General features: G+C 36.3%; 1 protein-coding gene across 1 annotated transcript in view; it reads left to right on the forward strand.

Moving 5' to 3' along the window:
• Positions 1-23460, forward strand: part of LOC117402263 (tubulinyl-Tyr carboxypeptidase 2-like) — a 36420-nt gene extending 12960 nt beyond the window's left edge. The window contains exons 5-7 of the mRNA XM_034003232.3: positions 9055-9436; positions 11825-11940; positions 19260-23460. Coding sequence (XP_033859123.2) covers positions 9055-9436; positions 11825-11940; positions 19260-19332 — 571 coding nt within the window. The 3' untranslated portion in view covers positions 19333-23460. The remainder of the gene's footprint in view (positions 1-9054; positions 9437-11824; positions 11941-19259) is intronic.
• Positions 23461-23864: the final 404 nt, after the last annotated feature.

Here is a 23864-nt window from a genome sequence, read left to right on the forward strand (position 1 = left end):
GTTTTTATGTGTTAAATGACAGTGGTAAAGGTTCTTTTGTCATTTTTAACGTCTTACATTTTTAGAGTGCGCACATTTTCCCAACAGGTGCCTGTTTATGATGTCAGCGTCACATTAACTCACATTAACAACTCGCTCATATTCAAATTATTTTACTTAATAATCAACACATAGGTTAGTTATTTATGATTTTAAAACAACACCAAATCAATTGAATTCCTTTTTTATTTGAAAATAACTACTAAAACTAAAACCAGAAGTCGACCTGGGAACTTTTGTATGGCTGGGAACTATTGTATCCTACACCAGGTTGTCTTTACCATGGATACGTGATAGTGATGGATACCATCATTTAGACAATATGTTGATATAAAATATCTTTAGTTAATTAATATACCTTTTGAAAATGACGTCAATAGACAGCTGAAAATAGTACCAAATACAGTACAACATATTTTGCCTCCTTGTAAATGCTGTAAAAAGTTAGAAATCAATTATGACTAAAGATAATTAGGCTGATGAGTGTGAAAAGAAATGACATAACAAAAAGAATGAGGACAGGGCTTGGGAAAGGAGGGACTTTAGCAGGTACATTCAAAGAAAGCAAGGGGAAACTAGGAGTAAATAATGACAAAGGCAGATGGAAATAAGGGTTTTGCAAACAAAAGCTAAATGATTTGAAAGACAATTTCATTTACCCTGTTGAGTCTTGGCCCCAAGACTTTCATTTTTCATAGTTCTTAGAGGGTAAGTGGTAGATATTATACAGTGAACCTGAAAACTGAGTATAAATATTTATTTAGCAGATGCCTATTTATGTTTAAAAGTGGCTCATTTTCCACATGGCCTTCAAAGTGAATGCAGATCCATTCGTATTTGACAGCATTTATCCTGCTAAACTTTGGAGCTTGACAGGCTAGGGTCTGGTTGCTACGATACAGAGCTGGAATGTTAAGGCAGCAGTCCCCTCAGAGTGTGTGTGCAAGACATTCACAGTTGACTACCCAAAGTACAGCAGATTAGTGAGTCGTCATTGAAGGCAGGCAAGCTGTCAGGTCTTTTCGACAGTTGTTACAGACACGTGTTATATTCTTAGGCTTTCTGCTTGTTTTAGACACAGCTAGGTTCAGAGTTGAGGAAAGAATTTGGAAATCTAACTGGGTTTTTGTGCCTAAAACAAAGACAATCTAAAAATGATAAACAGAGCTTTTTTTCCACAACTAATATCTATAAAAATACAGGTATCCCACAAAAGAAGTAAGAGGGTAACTTTCTCAAATGTTTTGTTTGACAACTTATAGTAGGGTATTAACCAAACACTCAGAGCAAGAAAAAAGGACATCATAAGTACCTTATTAATTATAACTCGCTGCTTTTTTTAGAGCTCCGTATCTAACACTCAGCACACATTTGATTTGACTATTGAGATGTATATATTTACATTTAAAGATCCAGTATTATAGTTTAACTTCATATTGTTGTACATGCAACCGACTTGTTTTCAAGACTGCAGCAATAAGCACATATGTATGTTTCATGAGGTGGGATTTCTAACATATACCAAACTGAATATATATATTTAGACAACTTTTCAAAACTATATTCTGTTTATCATAAATTAATCCAAGATTTACATAGACATGTGGGGCAGTCCATTTACTAGAACGGGTAGGTGGCTTATTTCAAATGGTTATTAATGAATATTCTGAAATGGCCTTTGACTTAATTATTTTTTTAATATTAACTACATACTCTCCCTCACAAGTTGTTGTGGTGCTTAAATCCAGCCCACCTAGTGGCAGTTCAGAAACAGATGGCCATTCAGTAGTAACCTCAACCCTGCAGATTGACCCTGGCAAACATAGCCCAGACTGCTGTTTGGATGTTAGTTTTGAACCCCTGTCATCTCAACAAAAGGAAGGAGCTTAGCTGTGTTGGGGAATGATTGTGCTATGAACTATTGACCCATCGACACCAAAGAAGCAAGGCTTGAGCTGATACATTGGAACTGGCTTTGTTTCTAACATACACTCAAAAGAACAAGTGGCACTTTTGTGCGTATAGTAAATTAGAAATCACTCCTAGCCAACCAAAATATCAGTTTCACAAACAGTCCAGTACATTTTAATTTGCTGTGTTGTTTTGCTCCTTCAATTCACACAATTTGTCTTGCTTACTGTTAAATGAAGAAAATATATATTTATGATGTCACCAATGGGGTTCACTGTTCCTGTGGTGTGCTCTCGCCAGACATTCAGGTGCTTGATTAAAACAGTTATAAAGTAGCCCATTTACCGTATAGTAAAGCCCTCAAGCTAAAGCCTTTTCAAACGAAAATTCACAGCCGTAATATAAAAAGTGCATCCACCTATTTACAGTGCCTTGCGAAAGTATTCGGCCCCCTTGAACTTTGCGACCTTTTGCCACATTTCAGGCTTCAAACATAAAGATATGAAACTGTAATTTTTTGTGAAGAATCAACAACAAGTGGGACACAATCATGAAGTGGAACGAAATTTATTGGATATTTCAAACTTTTTTAACAAATAAAAAACTGAAAAATTGGGCGTGCAAAATTATTCAGCCCCCTTAAGTTAATACTTTGTAGCGCCACCTTTTGCTGCGATTACAGCTGTAAGTCGCTTGGGGTATGTCTGTATCAGTTTTGCACATCGAGAGACTGAAATTTTTGCCCATTCCTCCTTGCAAAACAGCTCGAGCTCAGTGAGGTTGGATGGAGAGCATTTGTGAACAGCAGTTTTCAGTTCTTTCCACAGATTCTCGATTGGATTCAGGTCTGGACTTTGACTTGGCCATTCTAACACCTGGATATGTTTATTTGTGAACCATTCCATTGTAGATTTTGCTTTATGTTTTGGATCATTGTCTTGTTGGAAGACAAATCTCCGTCCCAGTCTCAGGTCTTTTGCAGACTCCATCAGGTTTACTTCCAGAATGGTCCTGTATTTGGCTCCATCCATCTTCCCATCAATTTTAACCATCTTCCCTGTCCCTGCTGAAGAAAAGCAGGCCCAAACCATGATGCTGCCACCACCATGTTTGACAGTGGGGATGGTGTGTTCAGGGTGATGAGCTGTGTTGCTTTTACGCCAAACATAACGTTTTGCATTGTTGCCAAAAAGTTCGATTTTGGTTTCATCTGACCAGAGCACCTTCTTCCACATGTTTGGTGTGTCTCCCAGGTGGCTTGTGGCAAACTGTAAACGACACTTTTTATGGATATCTTTAAGAAATGGCTTTCTTCTTGCCACTCTTCCATAAAGGCCAGATTTGTGCAGTATACGACTGATTGTTGTCCTATGGACAGAGTCTCCCACCTCAGCTGTAGATCTCTGCAGTTCATCCAGAGTGATCATGGGCCTCTTGGCTGCATCTCTGATCAGTCTTGTCCTTGTATGAGCTGAAAGTTTAGAGGGACGGCCAGGTCTTGGTAGATTTGCAGTGGTCTGATACTCCTTCCATTTCAATATTATCGCTTGCACAGTGCTCCTTGGGATGTTTAAAGCTTGGGAAATCTTTTTGTATCCAAATCCGGCTTTAAACTTCTCCACAACAGTATCTCGGACCTGCCTGGTGTGTTCCTTGTTCTTCATGATGCTCTCTGCGCTTTAAACGGACCTCTGAGACTATCACAGTGCAGGTGCATTTATACGGAGACTTGATTACACACAGGTGGATTCTATTTATCATCATTAGTCATTTAGGTCAACATTGGATCATTCAGAGATCCTCACTGAACTTCTGGAGAGAGTTTGCTGCACTGAAAGTAAAGGGGCTGAATAATTTTGCACGCCCAATTTTTCAGTTTTTTATTTGTTAAAAAAGTTTGAAATATCCAATAAATTTCGTTCCACTTCATGATTGTGTCCCACTTGTTGTTGATTCTTCACAAAAAATTACAGTTTCATATTTTTATGTTTGAAGCCTGAAATGTGGCAAAAGGTCGCAAAGTTCAAGGGGGCCGAATACTTTCGCAAGGCACTGTACAACACACATCAGATTCTTAATGCACCAAGAACACTTGGAGGTCCATGAATACCATTTTAATAGTGTATTTTTGAAAATCTGTAAAGACCCTAACTTCTGTTTTATGACTATCTTCTTTTCTCAGTTGTCTCTTCACAACCTTTTTGGACTACCCAGTTCTTATAAGGAGACAATTAACCCTTAAAACCATTAAAGGCCATTTGTTTTTATTAGCCTTCTAAAATGCAATCCAGGGTGGTGTCTATAGCAGCTCTAATGCTTTTCTGCCATCTGAGGTGATATCCCCCTTTATGAGTAATTTGATATACTTTAACCCTTTTAAGAGCCCCTAATAGGAGAGCAGTAGTCAGGGGTTTCCTGCCCTGCTGCTGTTTGTTTTGAAGGATTCCTCATTGCTGTCCTTTCTCTTCAACTTCTGAGCTATTGCTATTGAAACATGACTCTTGTTTTAAAAAAATTAATATTTTGCTTTAAGTTAAATTGGTCAGACCCAAACTGTAAGAGGTTACAATGCACGCAAGACAACTTTCTCTTTTCTGGTTAGCTTGGACTCCTAGGTTTAAGAGGGATAAGCTCATGTATTATTCGTATTTCTGCTTGTTTAGGGAAAAAAATGGAAATCTAACTGTATCATTGTATTTGCACCTAAAACAAAGACAATCTAAAAATTAGAAACACAGCTTTTTCACAACTAATATCTATAAAAAAGCAGGTGTCACACAAAAGCAGTAACTTGCTCAAATGTTTTATTTGTCCACTTACAGTAGGATATTAACCATACACAAGAGCAAGGATACAGAGCAAGATCTTAGGTACCTTATAAATAATGCTCCTTTTTATTATTGCACGTGTATTTCTGTAAGAAATTGCTACTAAATGCAGTACATAAACATATGCTACTGATTATAAAAAAAAGCAACTGGTACCTTGCCAGATACAAAATATGAGGGATTCACTAAAGTGTTTGAATCATATGTACAGCAAAGTGTTTTTTTCATATCCTAATTGATTATAGAAGTATTTGGTGGATTGTCTGCATTTTTAAATGTAGTAAGCATCCCTACAGTAGCATTGGTAGGCTGTAGACTCTTTTATATTGTGAGATACTTTTATAAGTGTTGAATTTAAATCAAGGGAAGTAATGTTAAAACTTTACAATGCATTAGTAAGACCTCACCTAGAATATTGTGTTCAGTTCTGGTCACCTCGTTACAAAAAGGATATTGCTGCTCTAGAAAGAGTGCAAAGAAGAGCAACCAGAATTATCCCTGGTTTAAAAGGCATGTCGTATGCAGACAGGCTAAAAGAATTGAATCTGTTCAGTCTTGAACAAAGAAGACTACACGGTGATCTGATTCAAACATTCAAAATCCTAAAAGGTATAGACAATGTCGACCCAGGGGACTTTTTTGACCTGAAAAAAGAAACAAGGACCAGGCGTCACAAATGGAGATTAGATAACGGGGCATTCAGAACAGAAAATAGGAGGCACTTTTTTACACAGAGAATTGTGAGGGTATGGAACCAACTCCCCAGTAATGTTGTTGAAGCTGACACCCTGGGATCCTTCAAGAAGCTGCTTGATGAGATTCTGGGATCAATAAGCTACTAACAACCAAACGAGCAAGATGGGCTGAATGGCTTCCTCTCGTTTGTAAACCTTCTTATGTTCTTATGTTCTTCTTAAGTGTCTTCGTTGTCTTGCTTCCTCTGGTCTTGGTTCTCCAGTGTCATCCTGACCTCTATAATCTTCGAGCCTGCTCTCTACAGGGGGAATACAGTGAATTGACTATTACTGAAAAGGTTATACAGCTTTTGTAGGTACACAAAGCAGAAGGGACATCTACTGATTACTAAAGTACACCGCGCTGTTCCTTAAAAATAGAATCTGTCAGTTATTCTTCATGCTTACCATAAAAACATGGGCTGATCTATTTATAACTGTAATTTTCTAAGATGTATCATATGTATAGTAAGTAGGGACATATTATTTCATTACAATTTAATGCACTGAATTGGTAATGTTTTTAGTATAGGTTACAATATAATGTTGGATCCCACAGTAAATTTTGGTTATAGCTCCCCAGCTATTAATTACACTGTCATGTGCGTTAAGTGTTTTGTTTTAATACACTATATGCTAATCCACACGGGCATGTAACTTTCTGGAACTTCGTTGTGTAAGTCATGCAGCAAGCTGATGTTAAGCCCTGTATCTGTCTTTTAGAACACTTTTTTTTTTTTTTTTTTTTAAACAAATCTTCCTCAATTAATTAAGTTTAAGAGATTTTACTTCAACTCTATAGGTGGTTGCTCAAGCCTGGTGTTTTCAGTAGCCTGTAGCAATGATACGGGAGACCATTGACACAAGTTTCCAGCTATACTCATTTAATACATTTTGGGGTACAAACATGACTTATTTTTGTCCTTGGTCGGTACCTATGATAGATGCTACTTGAGGCTAGTGTACAAAAATATACAATTTTTATCTGAATAACTGGAGGAAGTGCAGCAAGGACAGTGTTTAATTTATGATTCAATGGGGGCCAGGTGGAATTCAATATTCCAAGCGCTTATTGATTTTATCTATAGTCCTTTTGTCTCCTACATTTTCAAGCATAATTATTTTATGAGTGCAGCCTAATACAGTAACCTGGCAAACAGAGTAACGATGAAGAGTCAGTCTGGCATCTGTGAGGGGGAGGGAGAGCTGCAGAGCGTAGAGACCCCACTAACAGATGGCTATTCAGAAGGAAATTAAGTGAAACAAAAATCCAGGAGCTGAGGACTGATCGTCAGTATCTTTTTTTTGTGCCATCAGCTTTCAAGCATTCTAGTGAGTGACAATGTGGTCACATCAATAGCATCAAAGTGAAGAAAATTATAAAATATGGATATCATGATGGCTGTCCTTTATTGTTACACTTTGGTTGAACAGGGCATGGCCATTTTATTAGGAATTATAAGTGGCAAAAACACATGGGGGGTCTCACAATGCCTTGTAGTGTGTCATTAGCACAATTTTGTTAAAAGAGAAAAAAACTTACTGTTACAAAAATAGAAATGAACAGCTTAAATCAAAGCTTATTTTGTAGCTTAAATGAATATTTTTCTACTTTTTATAATAATTGTGTAAATGAAATTAATGGCTTTGTGAATTTCCCCCTTTTTAAAGCAATGTTATGCAGAGAAACAGAACTGTGTATCATGTCATGTAATCAGCACTGCAGTATACAGCATAATGCCTCGATCTAGATGGATGTAAAATTGTTAGAATGAAAGGCTTGTCTTTCTTAACATAATTTTTTATTTATTTTCCTTGGAGATCCATAGGAAGTTTCAAGTAGCACAAGATTTGTTTTGTTTTTGTTTTTTAGGATCCGAGCAGGTAGCTACTGTTTACTATTTACCCCGGTTTAACCCTTTATCTGTTTTTATTTGGCTAATAAAAGTAAAGTACTCTGTCTATATGTATTTAGCTTTTATTATCTGATTTATTTTATTTCTCCATCCAATGTCCTGGCCCGTCATCCATGCTCTACTTCTTTATTCAGGAAAACACACAATAGAGTTATCAAATTACAAATAAACAGAGACATTTCATTTTAGGCCTTGTAAGCCTTGTAATGGTGGTGTAGAGTAAGTATTTTTGAGATGCATTGTCTTCTCGATGTACCTCCACCATATTGATGCCTCGATTCAAAGGGACTGTTTCCGATACAGTTGTAATCTCTATTTTTAATAAGCCTTGATTTGTACAGACCAAAATGAAAAAGGAAGCAACAGTTCTTAACATTAAAATAGTCTAACGGGGAAAGTATATATTTATTACACCCCTTTTATAGTGTTGTGTATCAAATATCAGTAACATTAAAAATACAATAACATAACATTGACTTTATTCTGTGTTTGCGAGAAATAGAAAGCTTTGCTTTGGCAATTAATAATCAAATAACTATGATGTATGTGGCCTGTCACATGGTTGCAAGTAAATATTGATGGAACAATATAACAAGTTATAACCCCCATACATGAGAATTCAGATTTGGAATTGCATGTAAAATTGGAGTATATTAAGGGAATGTTAAGAGTACAATTCTGTTGTCTTGAAAATGTGATAAACATTTTTGTTGCCATGGTGCTACTTGTTTCAAGAACTTTGGTATAGATTTATGTCTCGGTATAAGCTCTGACCTTTCAATTCTTGCGTAAGATAGCATGTGAAAAGGGTACCAAGTCTGTGTGGCATGTTGCAGATCAAAGGTTGAGGCAGCTTTTTGTCTTTGTAGATTCCAGTGCTTTTATTCACTGTTGGATATAACATTCCCAGATCCCATAAAACAAACAACTCAGCAAGTCCTACAACAGTTAATTTCAATTGTGCCAACATTGTAGCATCACTAAAGCCAGCTAAAGTTATTGTGTGTTGGAATTTGAATAAATATTTATAATAAATAGTTGGAAAACCCCTCTTTCCCAGAAACCATTTGCTTCAGACCTATGAGTCACCTACAACAGCTTTACAGATTACAGTGTAAAAATTAAGCAAGTCACAGCTTTCTTAATGCTTTACAGTGACAGAAAGACTTGCTTCACAGTGATAAATTCTTCCTGTGCGCTACAGACATTCCACCCCAAAGGTCGTCTCACACTGGGGTCTACAATTTGTGAAAGCCTGACTTAAGTCACACAACGTTAACAGAATGATACTGGCATATAACAGCTTAGTTGCAGGGACAAGAATAGGGAATTTACTGAACTGTTCCAAATAGATTTATTTATAGTTTGTATACTATTGGAATTTGTTTCATCCCTCTCAGAAATATTGACTTTGTACTTGTTTTAAAATATGGTGCTAATAAAATAAATCTTCAGGAAATCAGGACTATATTAAGACATGTTAAAATAACCATCCATGACCTTATGTATCAATGGTGGTTGAAGTACTTTACTAGCTGCCACCTCGTGATTTATTTGCACGCCTTATTTGCTCTATCTTACTTTGACCTGCCCACAATATGTATTCTTTAACATTGTCCTGCACAGCTACCTGACCAATGGGCTTACCTCTGTGGAGCGCTTTCCCATCAGCTTCAAAACACAGTTCTCAGGGAACTACTTCCACCACGTGGTCCTGGGCATATATTGCAATGGGCGATACGGCTCGCTGGGCATGAGCAGGAGGCCAGACCTTATGGACAAGCCGCTAGCCTTCCGGACCCTGAGCGAGCTCATCTTCGAGTTCGAGGACTCCTACCGCAAGTACCTGCACACGGTAAAGAAGGTGAAGATTGGGCTGTATGTGCCTCACGACCCGCATGTGTTCCAGCCCATTGAGTGGAAGTATCTGGTGCTCACCTCCAGCGGGGTGGCACACGAGGAGATGCGCAAGGAGATGGAGAAACATGCACGGGACATGAGAATGAAGGTCAGTGAGCATTCATCCCTTGTTATGAAAGATACACGGCATTTAATGCTTGCGACAGAGTAGCCGTCTGCCACGTGGGTGCGTGCATTCGCTGCTGAGTGACAGTGAGGAGATCGAGAAGAGGTTGAAGTTTATACGCCCCGCAGGCGAACAGTTCACATGACACTACCAGCAATGTCAGCACATGGAGCACATACAACACAGTGTAGAGAAAATTTGGTAGGATCTACAATATCTGAACTAATCTTCTCTGTTCAATAATAAACTAACGTTGCTGAAGAGGCTGATCATGGCAGATAAACGGGCGGATAAAGGGACGAATTACTGTGTGCACATCATGTCCTACCTTACGTATATTTATAACCGCTTCTCCAATTATGAGCCGTTGAGGGCTATGTATTTTGACTAGGATATGGTGTTACAGTCCTTGGTGGGGGGTGTATAGTATGTTACTGATACCGTGTTGATTCTATGCTTATTAGCAAAGCTGTTGCTAAGCACATGTCAAGTAGAAAGTTGGAAGGCAGGTTGGCCTGGTTTAGATTGACAGTTGTTCTTGTGGTTTGAAACTCTTCTCAACAACCGACTACATATAGGTCATCAGATGTTTGACAAACTGGCGACAAACCAAGACAACACAAACCAACAGTGAATACTGATTTAAGAAATGCTTGATTAAATAGTACAATCTTGCACCAACTTATGTTGCTATTTATGTATTATATAATCTCAATAAGTAACATTTTTTGCAAAATTACAAAATTAAGAGGTTTAATTATTTTCTGGTACACTTCTAAGTTCTGTGTATGTAAACTTTAAGACATACAGTGGACAGATTCTATCATCACAAATACTGTATAGTTGTGCCTGGAGGTCAAATGTTACATTAATGCTGCCAAAGTCTTGGCAAATCTCTTCGCTTCCTACTTATCCCCAAAGCAAACTGCAATACTGCAGGAACATAAAACAAGGAGATACAGGTCACTACATTTTTCTTCTTGTGATTCTCAGATCTAGGTTCTGTAATGTTTGGCTTCATTTTGGGACAGAATAGCTCATTTAGCCAGAGACTACAAGATGAGATTCGAAATACTGCCATCTGCCATATTATATTTATTTGTTTTCCATTATAGAGTATTGCGGTTTCAGTTCCAATTCAGCCTGCCTTATACTAGCAAATAGCTTGTTGGCAATGGTGGCTGTTGTACTGTTCCATTGCATTGCTGTATTTAACATTAAACCAGTACATTTGAAAGAAAAGGCTTTTTTTTGTTGTTGTTTTTTTAAAGACTTCCTCCACTGAACTACTAAACAATACGATTTATAATAAGATTTCAAAATAGCTGCTGATTTATGTTGAGTCCTTACAGCTGCCTGATGCCAGTGGCATTTATTGGCCTGTAGGTTCAATTACAGTCACATCTGCACACACTTTGACATAGTTAATGGAGTAATGCCAGTATATATTTTTTTAGTTAATATGCAAAAAAAACCCAAAAAACAAAAAAACTATTGCTTTATATGGTGAACAGTAATTCACCCTCCTCAGAAAAACTCAAACAAAAAAAGAGTATTAATATATAAATGCAAATTTGGGTTCAACTGTGTTCAACCTCTGAATTTGAGTTCAACTATGTTCAACCTCTGAATTTGGGTTCAACTATGTTCAACCTCTGAATTTGGGTTCAACTATGTTCAACCTTGCATGGTGTCTATGGAACTAGAGACTTTGTTCTGAGCTAGGATTTAATATATGCACATATTTGCTTCCAATCAGTAGGTGTAACCTAGAGATTTTAATCTCTGTATTAACTGTCACCTACAAGGCAGTAAACCACAGACAGGATAATGTTTATTTTCAATAGATGTGAATGACATTGGCACCTTGAATAAGCAGCCATTTGATTTAAGTCATCCCAAATGTATAGCTCCTTTTATTGGCTGGTAAATTAAAGTTTCAATGTACAGTATACTGTATGCTGAAAAGAATGGTAAACTGCACAATGACTGTGCAGGTGTATCGCAGAAGCCTTTTAAAACAGGCAATTATTTTCTGTTTGTGTATTTATTTCTGTCTGTTAGACTGATCTAAAAGGTAGCAGATCTAAACAGTGATGCCTTCTATGAAATTGAATTGTTATACAGAAAGTAAATTCATTAATTTGTTATATTACAGACAATCATCATTATAATACATTTTTACAGTTTGTATTTAAGTTTTATATAACATAGCTGCCGTCTTACAGTAGTGTAAGGCATTTACCAAATTGTTAAAATCCTTTCCTATTCATGTAAGTTCCTCTCATGAGCAAGACAATTGATCACATTAGTCTGAAGCAGTTTTCAGTCTATATTTCTCTCACTTTAAACCCTTTTTTCCTTTCCCAGATACTGAAGTCCTCAACAGCCCAGTCTCCTATTAAAGAGCGACGAGGCAAGTCGTTGTCACCACGTCGAAGACAAGTGAGTCCTCAGAGACGCCAAGTTCACAAAAGGGATAAATCGTAAGTACATTTTAGTTTTTAAAAGACTGAAACCCTTTGAGATTAAAATGAAGGGTGCTAGCAAGGTGTCCTCTTAATGAGCACTCCCTGGGATTGTCAGTGTAATTTACTGTCAATCCATATCTGAAAAGGGTGTGGCATGATTAAACCCCTGATTTGAAAAATGAACTCTGTAGATGTTTCCAGTAAAATGCTACCTCATGCTTGGTTATAGCTCCCAACTGGACTTTGCATGTGTGCTAAATTTTGGATTGATCTGTGAGATGGATGCCAAAGAGTTTTGTTTTTGTCTTTTTATTATACTTTTGGACATATCAGTACATATGCTCAAAACATATATATATATATATATATATATATATATATATATATATATATATATATATATAAATATAATAAAACATATACAAAATATTTTTCTTGTGACCATATAAAATGAAGTTGACAACTGACAGGGAAGTACTGAGTTCATTGTTTTGTTGGTATATGCCTGCAGATTTGGAAGTTGTCTGTACAATTTAAAAAAAGGATTTACATTGCTATTTCCCAGTGCAAAACACTACTGTATAAAAGCTTTGGCATAAAATAAATACATTATTTTGTTCAAAGAGAAAGCCGGTTTGACAAGCCCTTAGAGAACTTCCATGTGTTTCTTTCCAAAAGACTGTGTTTTTGATTGACATGACTTCTGTCTTGTTTTATTCATGCCCTGTTTAATGTATGCCTTCCACTGGTGTATCTTCAGCTGTTAATTCAGTTAGATTTGGCACCAGATTGCGAGCTGAAGCAAGCCAATTGATGCCTATTGTATCTCATTTAATGGGACATAGCGTTCCAGTTTTATTCAACACCCTTACGTTAAACAGAGCCTTTGTATATCCTTTACACAGGTCTGACCACTTTTATCAGGAACTATTAGGAAATAAAGTAGGCATGCTATGCAATAGAACGTAACCCAGTGATGTGTTGCATGATCGACTGTGTAGTATAAACTGTTGGTTGACTTTAAAATGAATAGAAGCTATGTCACAGTTTAAAAGAGGTGTAATAGTGAGTGCTTGACTAGTTTTATATTATCTGTTCAAAATTCAGTGTTTTGTCACAGCTGGTAACACCTCATGGAAAAGGTTGATGTTTCACTTTAGAGCTTCATCTGCATGTTGGTAATGAAATGTTGTCAAATACACCAGCATCCAGGCAACGTTTGGTTTAAAGTCCCAATATAGGTCATTGACAATTCCCAGTTCCAGACTGCAGTAACCAATAGTGCAATCACATTAACTGCTGTGCATTAAAAACACTTTTTGTAATAGAGTGAATGCAAAAATAAATGTCTGTGAGTTTAAATATTTTATCCTAATTAAACTGAGGGTAAATAAAATGCATATTCATATAACCAGACTTGTTAAAACACAACCATACAAACTACAACTTACTGTATAAAAGCAGTGCTGCAGTGCTGGTGCTACAGAGCTAAACAGGACATTGTTTGGTTTGTTAATGGTTTAGCTGTCCTTTGTGGGTTAAATGCCAGGCATGCAGACATATAATTACTAGCTCAGGAGGAACGTCTATCTGGCATTCTGTAATGACCCCTTAGTTACTGACAAACACACTGTAATAACAGGGACACCATCAAAAAGAAACCTTCTACAGTGACAGTAAAATTAGTGGGCGATCGCTGCAGAAATCCGAAAATGGCATGTAAATTGTAACTTGGAGAGCTGATTTGGAGAAAAGAGTTGAGATCTGTTTAATTATTTATAGGCAGAACATCCGTTCCATTTGTTGGATAGATACAAGTGTTAATTACTAGGGTTATATTTGCCCATTTAATTAGAAGTATTTCAACTCTAGTGTGAAAACAAGTTGACGGTATACTGTAGTCAAGACAGTTAGTTTAAAAAATAGAAGTGTCAAATGCTTCTTTTTCACTAAAGTCTAAGCTTTCAGATTGCTTAACTCTTCAACTCACCTTTACAGTGCAGCACCAGAGGATATCGCCAGCCAGTGTTATTTGGTAGATAGGTCAGTAGTCGATGTTGCAACTTGATTACAAGTTGTTCTTATTGGCATGTGGCAGATTTTTTTCTCACACACATTGAAAGACAGCTTACATAAGAAGCAAATCACAAGCACTCCCATTCACTGCATGACTGTATAAATGCAATGGACTTGATCCCTCCAGTGTCCTGTTTTTAATAATGTAAGTATTTAAGTTTAGGAAAAGTGTATGGGGGGGGAAAAAAAGAAACGGCACTCGCAAGCTGTATTTAGAAATTAAAATTCAGGTTGTAGGCAAGACGGAGAGTCAGCAGTTCCTTGCCTGCAAAGCAATTTTCACTTTCAATCGAATATGGATACATGTTATCACATGCATTGGGTTACAAAAGTGCTGAGAATTGTTTTCAGGATGTAAGCCCCTAAATAGTGTGTAGCAAGACCTGAATTATGCAGATTAAAAAAAACACTGTAAAGCATAGTCTTAAAGAATAAATATGCTGCTCAATATGATATTTGCATTTTGAGTAGAGAAGGCTGTCAAGCTGCTGAGCAGTGCTACAGTTAACAGTGGAGAATTTGGGTTAGTGCACAGAGTTCTGTGTCATAGGGACTCTACTTGTCTAATGAAAGGTGCTGTTAGAAATGAACATTGAGCAGATAAAAGAATGATCAAAATAAGGGATAACAGCAATCACTGACCGATCCTCTGCACACAATTTTGCACTTAACTTTTGCACTTAAGTGCCCGTCGATGAAGGCTCTACCGTGTGGTAGTTGACCACGACTGGAGTTATGCGTCCTGAGCCAAAGGCGAGGGCTCTAACGAATGTCAAGGTCAATACCGTATGGTAGAGCCTTCGTCAAGAGGGCTCTGTCGCTATAATAAAATAATACAAACACTTAAAAACCTAGCTTTTCAATTGAACTTGCAATGATTCATCAGATACCCTTCCGCTGAGAAAAGTTTTAGGCAAATAGTCCCGAAAATGTTTATGAAGGATCACAAACATAATTGGAGAAAAATAACTTTTTACTTGTCAGAGCAGCTTGTAGTTTATCTGGACAGTATCTGAATGGAGCAATACTACTGAATTGTCTGTGTCTCTGTTTGTTGTAGAAAGTGCTGCGCGCCAGTCAAGCTGACAGGCTGTGATTGGCTGATTAGGCAGTTGCAGGTACAGGACTGGTTGCTTTAATCGGTGCAAAGTATTGATTGGCTGGTTTTGGTGGATAATAATATGAATTTGGAACAATTGTGTCTTTGTTTAGTATTTACTGTCCAATAGATGTGAACTGAGCTTTCATTACGGCAAGTGAAAATGAAAAAGCTGGCACTTGCGCAGATTGATTTTAAGTACCATCTACCATCTGATAGAAGCCTGTAGAACTGGAAGCTAATTGGCTGATGGTACTGGATCATTTTCTAATTCCTGATAGTCTTCATTGCTTTTAACATTTATTTGAAACTGGTTCATTAAGATTAAGGAATCTATTTAGAAGCAGTATAACAATGTACACTAAGGGCCTCATTCAGCTAATTCATTTAACTTGCAGCTGAGGAAAAAGCATTTTAAGAGATTTATTTTCTTATTCAACGTTTGTAAGGCATCAAAATAAAAATACAGTTTTTATTTTTTTACACATGTTTATATTTTCCTAAATTGCTTCTTTCCTAGACACATTTTAATTGAATTATCCGCACAGTCAGACAAGATGTTCTTTGGATACTGAACTGTGTAGCAATATTGATTTTAAAAGGCCAGACAAAGTACGAAAAAAAACTAAAAACCCAAGATAAAAAAAAAAAAAAAATGAGGTGGTTATATTGAACGAATTAAAGAATTAGTTGAGCCAGGATGATAACCTAATAAGTCAGGCTCTTTTTATGCAGAAACAGTAACAGATACCCCACTTAAAGAATCACTTCCCCATTTTAATGAATGGTCTAGGCTGAGGCTTTTTCCTGTAAAGCATTTTGTGATGGGGAACAATGAGTCGGTGTACATGGACTTGCCTCCTCTTGTCCATGTTTTTTTTTTTTAAACCTGTTCTAAAAGCCATTTTTGCTTTGATCAACCTTGAGAGTATGATATGGCTGTATTGCAATGAGCGAAGTACATCAGAAAAACTGTGCCGATACATCTTAGCTTGGCAATGCTTGTACAGGGGATGCAAAGGAACGTTTCACTACAAAGTGGTAGACCACTTTGTTTAGACCAATACTGGAGCAGGGTGCTTTCTTCACTTTGCTGGTGATATCCTCAGTTAATTTCAAGATTGAATTGAACCCTTCTCCTTGAAAGATGAATCAGAAGCTTTACCCATAGAGCCCCTTTTACAAGCCAATTGACTTCTGATATGTTGCTAAGCAACTCTCAAGGGGGCGGGGTACTCTCCATGTTATAACATTTTCTATGCGAGAGGATATGTCAAAGTTCCTGCTTGTTTTATTCTGAGAGGTCTAAATCAGGTGACTCACAGAGTGAGACATTCACATGTATTCTTGTTACATGTTTGTGCTTGGCTTAATTAAGAGGTGGGGTGGAAGTACAAAGAAAGAGAATAGGACAAGAGTAAATTCAGATGTCAACCTTTCAGTCCTGAATATTTTCCTGTGACACTACTCTGACTTTTGCCTGAATCCAGGCATTTTATGTTCTGCATTTAGGGTTGTTGCCTGCCTGAAGCACAGTATGTGTCAGACACTAAGGCAGTGTCCTTGTTCTCATCCTGACTCGAAACATTGGCTGCGGGCCTGTCTGCTTCAAAACATCAAATTCCATTAGTTGTGAGCTTGTTCAAGACTAGCAGACTTAAAGGGCAATTCACAGATTTAGTTATTGCTGTACATTTTATTTTGCATTTTCTATTCAATAAATTATAGTTAATTACTGGTGAATTAAAAAAAAAATACTTGTCATTTATTGACTAGCCAGCTCTAATGCAGACTACAATGGCATCAATAAAATGTGTATAACATAGAAAACTAGCTGCTTCTCATTACAGTGGTAACCAGGGGAATAGTCATGATAGGGGACATTTTGATAAATCACCATGACAGGGGTGAACAAACATCTCATCCAAATGATCCTTAATTAGCCACAGTTGAAAGAACGCCACCTCCTACAACACAGAGGGAAGAGTGCCCCCTATTGAGCCACTGACACTAGTTTGGTCTCCAGGTCACCTTAAGTTTTGTATAAATATTATATTGTATGGACTACTTGTACCTGTTATGGGAACTTTAGTAATTTATAGTATAGATTTTCCAGTTAAGTTACAAACAATATAATTTAAGAATAAAAAGGAATACAAAAATATATACAGGTATAATTACACAAAGTGTTGTTTTTTATAACATATTTATTTTTCTTTATTAAATTAAATAAGTAATGTATTGTAAAACAGTTGAAAATAAAAGTTGCCTCAGGATAAATTCAGGACAGTTTATCAAAGAAATCAACAACTGTCCTTACAGTTATTGGTTGAAAAACATTTGCCTTTGATTTGGTATCTGTCCCAGCAGACTAAAGCAGATTTATAAGCCCTTAGTCTCCTGAAAGACTAATGACTCCAGTGAACAAACAGAAGATGCCTCTTGTCCTTCACTGAGTGTTTCTGCTGACTGGGCCCTGAAGTTCATTGTCATTGGAACAAGTAAGAGAGTTTCCTATTGATTGCAAGAGAAGATGATTCTTGGCTCCCCCTCCAAGAGCACTGGAGTAGAAAAGAAAAGGAAAAAAAAATATTTAGAAATGTGAACTATACAGGATAAAACTGCAGATTCTAAATAAAGAGTTTAATCCTGTGTGAATATTATCATAAAAAAGGCATGGAACTTGTATTTGAATTTAGTCAAAATAGCTGTTTATTTTGATTGGAGGCACTCACATGGATTACTGACTTTATCCCATTATACCAGAAGCAAGCTCAAACAAAGATCGCTGTATAGTATATAGATTTTCAGAGATATGTTTCCAAAATGATATTCACAAGGTATATGTTAAGAAGTCAGTAGTGTATTGTTGTATTGTTTGATGTCAAGTGTATGACTGACTTTTTTCTTATACAATGAAGAATGCTAAATACAATCCATACAACTTTCACATCAGTACATCAGAGAGAAACAGCTGAGCTATGCATACTTAAGCAGTTTTCTTTTCATCTGAGAATTAATCATGTCATAGTAAGTCACAACTTAATGAAATATTTGTTATTTGAAGGAAAAGTTTTACATTAGATAGTAGACTGTGTAATTGTCAAGTAGCCTACACATCAAACTATAACTGCATTGCTTTGCAAGTAGCTATGTGACAGACAGCTGGTGTTCAGACAGGCTCTTTCTATGGATGGGATCTTTTCCCAGTCAAATCCTAATAAAATCATAATCAAGTCAAACATGTAATTGTGTTTTTCCTGTAAAATGTAATTACAATCTTGGGGTAATTTTCAGTTTTTCATAGACATTATATGAATATTAGTATATATTTAAACCATGTCTGTGAAGGAGAACTACATTGCAAATTACTCCTATGATTCTGAATAGATTATATGTTATATTTTTATATTCATTATTATTATGGGACATAAAAAGACAAGTCTGACATATTGGGGGAGTTGACTTGCATGATGTAATTAGTGGTTACTATGTGGTTACAATCCTATTACAATTCACACAAAATACAAACTCTTAAAGCAACCCATTTTGCAATCAAAATAAAGATAAACAAATATGGATTATGTAAGGAGGTTTTCTTGGTCTTCCTTAGATGTGACATGTTTTTGGGCGACTGATATCAGTACTTTATGCCAAGTGCAAAGAAAACTGTTAATGTTCAAAAAAGTAGTTGCAGACACCTCAGAAGGTTAATTTAATGACCCACAAGTGAGCCTATGCTATGGGCAATTGTTTATGCACTAACAGTTATCTTTTCTCAAAAAAAGAAAAAAAAGAAAGACTGCACTTTGATGTGAAGACCTGGATCAGTCTAGCCCAATACATGTACATCTGTTGCAGTGAATTATTGTATTTTATATTATTTGTATGCCAAATCTACAATATTATAGTAATACTTTATGTACCATAAAATGGTTCATAAGCAGAAGAATGGTCTTTTTTGTAGAACATATGAATGCGTTTAAACACAGTCAATGTGTCTAGGATTATGTCATCTCTATACATTGTGCCAAATTGCATCACCATATGATAAGGGAGATCATTATTTCATATGAGAAAATACTTTGTTAAACAGTTTTTCAGGATTCAGTATTTAAAAAAAAAAACTAAAAACATCTGCTTTTATCTTTGTTTTCAGGCCTGCAACGATAGACAAAAAACCTGCAGAACTTAGCACCTTGAATGACGTGGGCTACCAAATCCGGATCTGAGGGGAGAAGCCATTGGGCAGAATCTGTGATCTTCCATGGTGCTCCTACTTGCACTTTACCTTAAAATCTGTTTTAAAACTCTTTTATGGCTATTTATTAAATACTGTGTAAATACTTGAGTTTCCATTGCAACTTTTAGGGTCTGTATAGAGGAGGTAAGGCAACTTATTACACACAAGAAAGGGTCAAGAAAGCCCCAAGGAGCAGTCTTCAATTTGACATTGAAGAAACTCTTGTTTGGTTGACTAACGTGCGTTTCAGCATAGGGCTGGGAAATGGCTATATTCCACTCCACTAAATGTATAGGTTAGGGCAAGACATTTGACCTTCTGTTTCTGCCACACTGTAAATTAAATGTGGCATAACAGTTAAACTACTGGAGGTAAACAATTGAAAAAAAATGGTATCAATTAATTTTTGGTTAGTATTCCACAACATGTAATATATACAGTGAATGGCCTACACATTAGAGAATGTAAATCTAAAAAGTCCTTCTGTGATGTACGCAGATCTAACATGCTGTGTCTAAATCTAGATAAATCTAGATAAATCTAAATCTAGATAAATCTAGATAAATCTAAATCTAGATAAGCTGCTGGGAGTTTTGTGCTACAATCATGTAAAATCAGAAGGATCTCTGTGGTTCACATGATAGTGGGTGCCAGTGCACCCAGCTTGTCCATGTATGCAGTGGCTGCATTTATCAACAATGGGGGAGTTTCCATGTGTGGTTATTTACACGTGAAGTGGTGATGCGCGTGCACATTTGGGAGAACAGCTCAAGATGATCAGATTTGTTGCTGAAAATAACTGCCACAGAGAGGGACAGGGTAAATCTCATTTACTTGAGAGCATGACGTAAAACATGGGAAATCCACGCCCATTTTCACATGGAAACCCGTATTTCAGGTGAAAGCGTCCACTGCTCCCAGTCCAGACAGTCTTCGAGCATACATGGAAGGTGTCACAGATCTCTATAATCCTACGTCTCTGATGGTTTTCAGCCATGGTGATCTGCAATAGCTGGGTTGGACAGTTTCATTATATATCTCTGGGTTAATTTTTTATTTTTTTTTAGTTAATAAGTCGTGTGATAAATTAGTTTAAATATTATTCACTACTAACGATAACGAAAACAGCACGAGAACTCTACGGGTGGCTAATTTGCATATCGACCTCCTCCTTTCCCCTTCATTTGCATGACGTCGGGTGAAAAGAGGGTCTTCTCGAGTAAAACAAACCGAGGCAATGGAAACCCGAAATGTATTGGGCCATTTTTCATGCGGCTTGAGCACAATGTCTGGAGTAAAATTAGAACACACATGGAAACTCCCCCATTGTCCATCAGAAAAACACCACCTGAAAGCACAATTCTGATCCCAAGGGTCATGACATATGAAGACCACAGACGTGTGACAAACCAGACATGGTCCAAGTCACAAACCTTCAACATTGAACAAGACACACAGCTATTGAGCGCTATTTTAATGAAAGGTCAAAGACAAATTGTCTGAAAGATTATAAAACAATGTCAACAGTATAAACCTAGCAACATACTTGCAGGAAGGATCTAATGTTCTTATATTTTCTTGCTAGTTTTATACTGTTAAAAATATTCCACTCTGATGATTAGCCTTTGCCTTTTTCACTTACTTCATTGTAGCTAAAATCATCATTGGTGTCATCATTGTTGAGTAATTCTTATTGTATTATTTATTATTATTAATTACTATAATGTTTTAAGAATTTTAGCATTTCCCTTAAAAGGTTTTTAATACTTTTTTGAATACAACAACACAAATCTCTACAGCGTATAGGTAGGCTGTAAATGGAGTGTTGTTTCTAAGTAATGTTGCTCAAAAAACATTCTGTTGGTACGTTATAGACATGATATACCAATTAAACTATCCAGTTACAGCTAGGTCCTGTTAATGTTTTCTCCAAACTAGGATTTGAACATCTGGATCAAATGATTTGTCTATCAGAGAATGCTGTAGCTGAGATGAGATTTGTACCCAGTCTCCTCTTTGTTTTCAATTAGCCCTATATAGACAGCACTGTCTCTTCTAATATCTCAAGACAAGCTCTTTTATATCTTCAAACAATGCAAGAAGGTGGGCGGCAAAATCCTGTCCATGCAATTCTCAGTTTGTTTGTCCAGTTAATAACTTATTTCATTGCTTAATACCGCTATTTATTTAAACAGCGACATTTAACAGTGCGAAAGAATCTTCTTCTTTCTATAATGTGTAATGCATACAAGGTTTTTTTCTTATTGAAGCTCTTCTAGAAATGAAACCACACCATATCAAAATGAGATTAAAATATCTGCTTTTTTATCAAATCTTTTTAAACAAAGGAGCAATTTACAGTATTTGTGAAAGGAAAGCAAACACGTTGTAGAATTGGCAGCTAAGAACAAGTGGCTTTCTGAAAATACATATTTTTAACTTTGAAAAAAGGAAATAGTAATGTAATGTTTTAATATAAGCACTTTTAAATAATACCAAAGGATTTGGCTTAAGATTTCTCATTGTCTGGTTCTGTCACTAACAAATTCCAAAGCAGTGGCTGCTGTACATAACAAGTCTCTGGTCAGTATTTTAAAGTTATCTATATAACTAGAAAATTCTGCTAAGTTATTAAAATGTTATGATGAAAATCTTAGACAGTCATTGAATTTGCAGCCAGTGAAGTATATTCAATTGATCTACCGCTATACTCTTTAGATCATTAAAATAAGGCCCTTTATATACCAAGGATATGAAATTGAAACATCTCACAGTGCAGACCAGTCTCGCTGGTGTATTTCTGTAAAAATATGTATAGTGCCTAAGGCAATTAAACATGGGCTGTGTTTACTATAGATCCGCCAGCATTTTGATCGGTTCAGTAGCCGCATTAGTTTTAGTGTTTTCTCAGTCTCATAAGAAAACTCCTCAAAAGGTCAGTATTAGTAATACACAATTGTTTTCCCTGTATTACAGATTTCTGTCTGTTATCTGTTGATGTGCTGGCATGTAAAATGGGATAAAATTGAAATATCAAGCATTACATTGTATTTTATTTAGTATCACATTTAAATACTGGATATCAATAATACAATAATATTCATACTTCTGCACCTTCAAATTAGCCTGACTTACAGTTCAGTAAGCCGTTGATTAAGTGGCATCAGCGAAGCATGAACTGTCTGCATTTTCTTAGCATAAATTGTACTTCATGAGAAATAAATGACTAGGACATGCCAACAATAATACAATATTGAACTTAAGATTTAGGGCCTTTCATTTCAGATGTCTTGATATTGCACTTATAGTGCAGATTAGAAAGACGGGAACACATAGTAAAATGCTTTATGGTGTGATTCAAAAATAGCTTTGTGTATTATTTCTTTTAATTACAGGGCTGCCTTCCAGCTTAAACAAAGAGGTTACAATTAAGCAATAATTGCAAAGAAATCATGTAAATATACATTTTTAGCTTAATAAACCTGTTTGCAAACACATTAGTATTTTGTGAAGTAATTGTTACATCTACTTCAATTTACATCTGTATCTGGAGTAATAATTTATTGAATGAAGCATATTGAAAGCCAAATACTTCTTACACAGCAGCTTTCATAGGCCAAACACCTGTCTACCAGGGAAACCTGCACATAGCAGTATTCTTACCATTTGCTTCAATGCAGTCTTCCCAACTATCTAACTTCCAGACTTAATGAACAGTAGTCTTGTCTCCATTTTTTTTTCATTCTACAGTGTTTCAAAGAGTTGTTATCCTGCTCATGGTTTTGTGTGTTTAGTACTGGTTATAGTTTTACAGTTTCTCAGATTAGATCTACACTGTTTCTCTGTTCCCAAACCTTTGCTTCACTAGAGCAGTGAGCGTAAACCAAAACTGTCACCAATTTAGTGATGCAGCCCAGCCATTCAAAGTCTCTATGTTTATACAGCTCAATTGTACCGAATACAGTGGTGTTATATGAAGCATTTCCTCTGTTCTGTAAAAAAAAAAAAAAAACTGTTTGTAACATAGGTTGGAAACCAATGTGTTCAGTAATCTAGAGAGCCTCCTGATGCAATGCACTGTTGACTGTATGTTTTAAACTCGCATGACACATTTTAATAAAACATTAGAATTTTTTGTATAACTAGTTGTCTGTTGTTTATGCCCCGTTTATTATCATGACTTTTCAAAAACCACTTGCATAGGGTTCTATGAGAAATTACCTAATATCAAAGAAAGTGAATGGCATTGATTCCAAGTCATGAATGGGCAATACAAAACGTTTGTGAACCTGGTCATTTTATTTAATGTGAAAAAAGATTAGTTGCTGCTATCCAACTTTTATTATACAACCATGGCACAAAATGTAAGTGGTACTTCCCGCACTGTGTGCATGGGTCCACTTCTAAGAATGGAAACCAAAAAAACAATTCTCAGAGAAACATAAGTCCCCCCCTGATGTGTCAGGAAAACCAATATCCCCAAAGACATGATGCTACAGTTCACAGCACTAATGCGTTGAT

The sequence above is a fragment of the Acipenser ruthenus genome, chromosome 5, assembly GCF_902713425.1.
Source record: "Acipenser ruthenus chromosome 5, fAciRut3.2 maternal haplotype, whole genome shotgun sequence".
NCBI lineage: Eukaryota > Metazoa > Chordata > Actinopteri > Acipenseriformes > Acipenseridae > Acipenser > Acipenser ruthenus.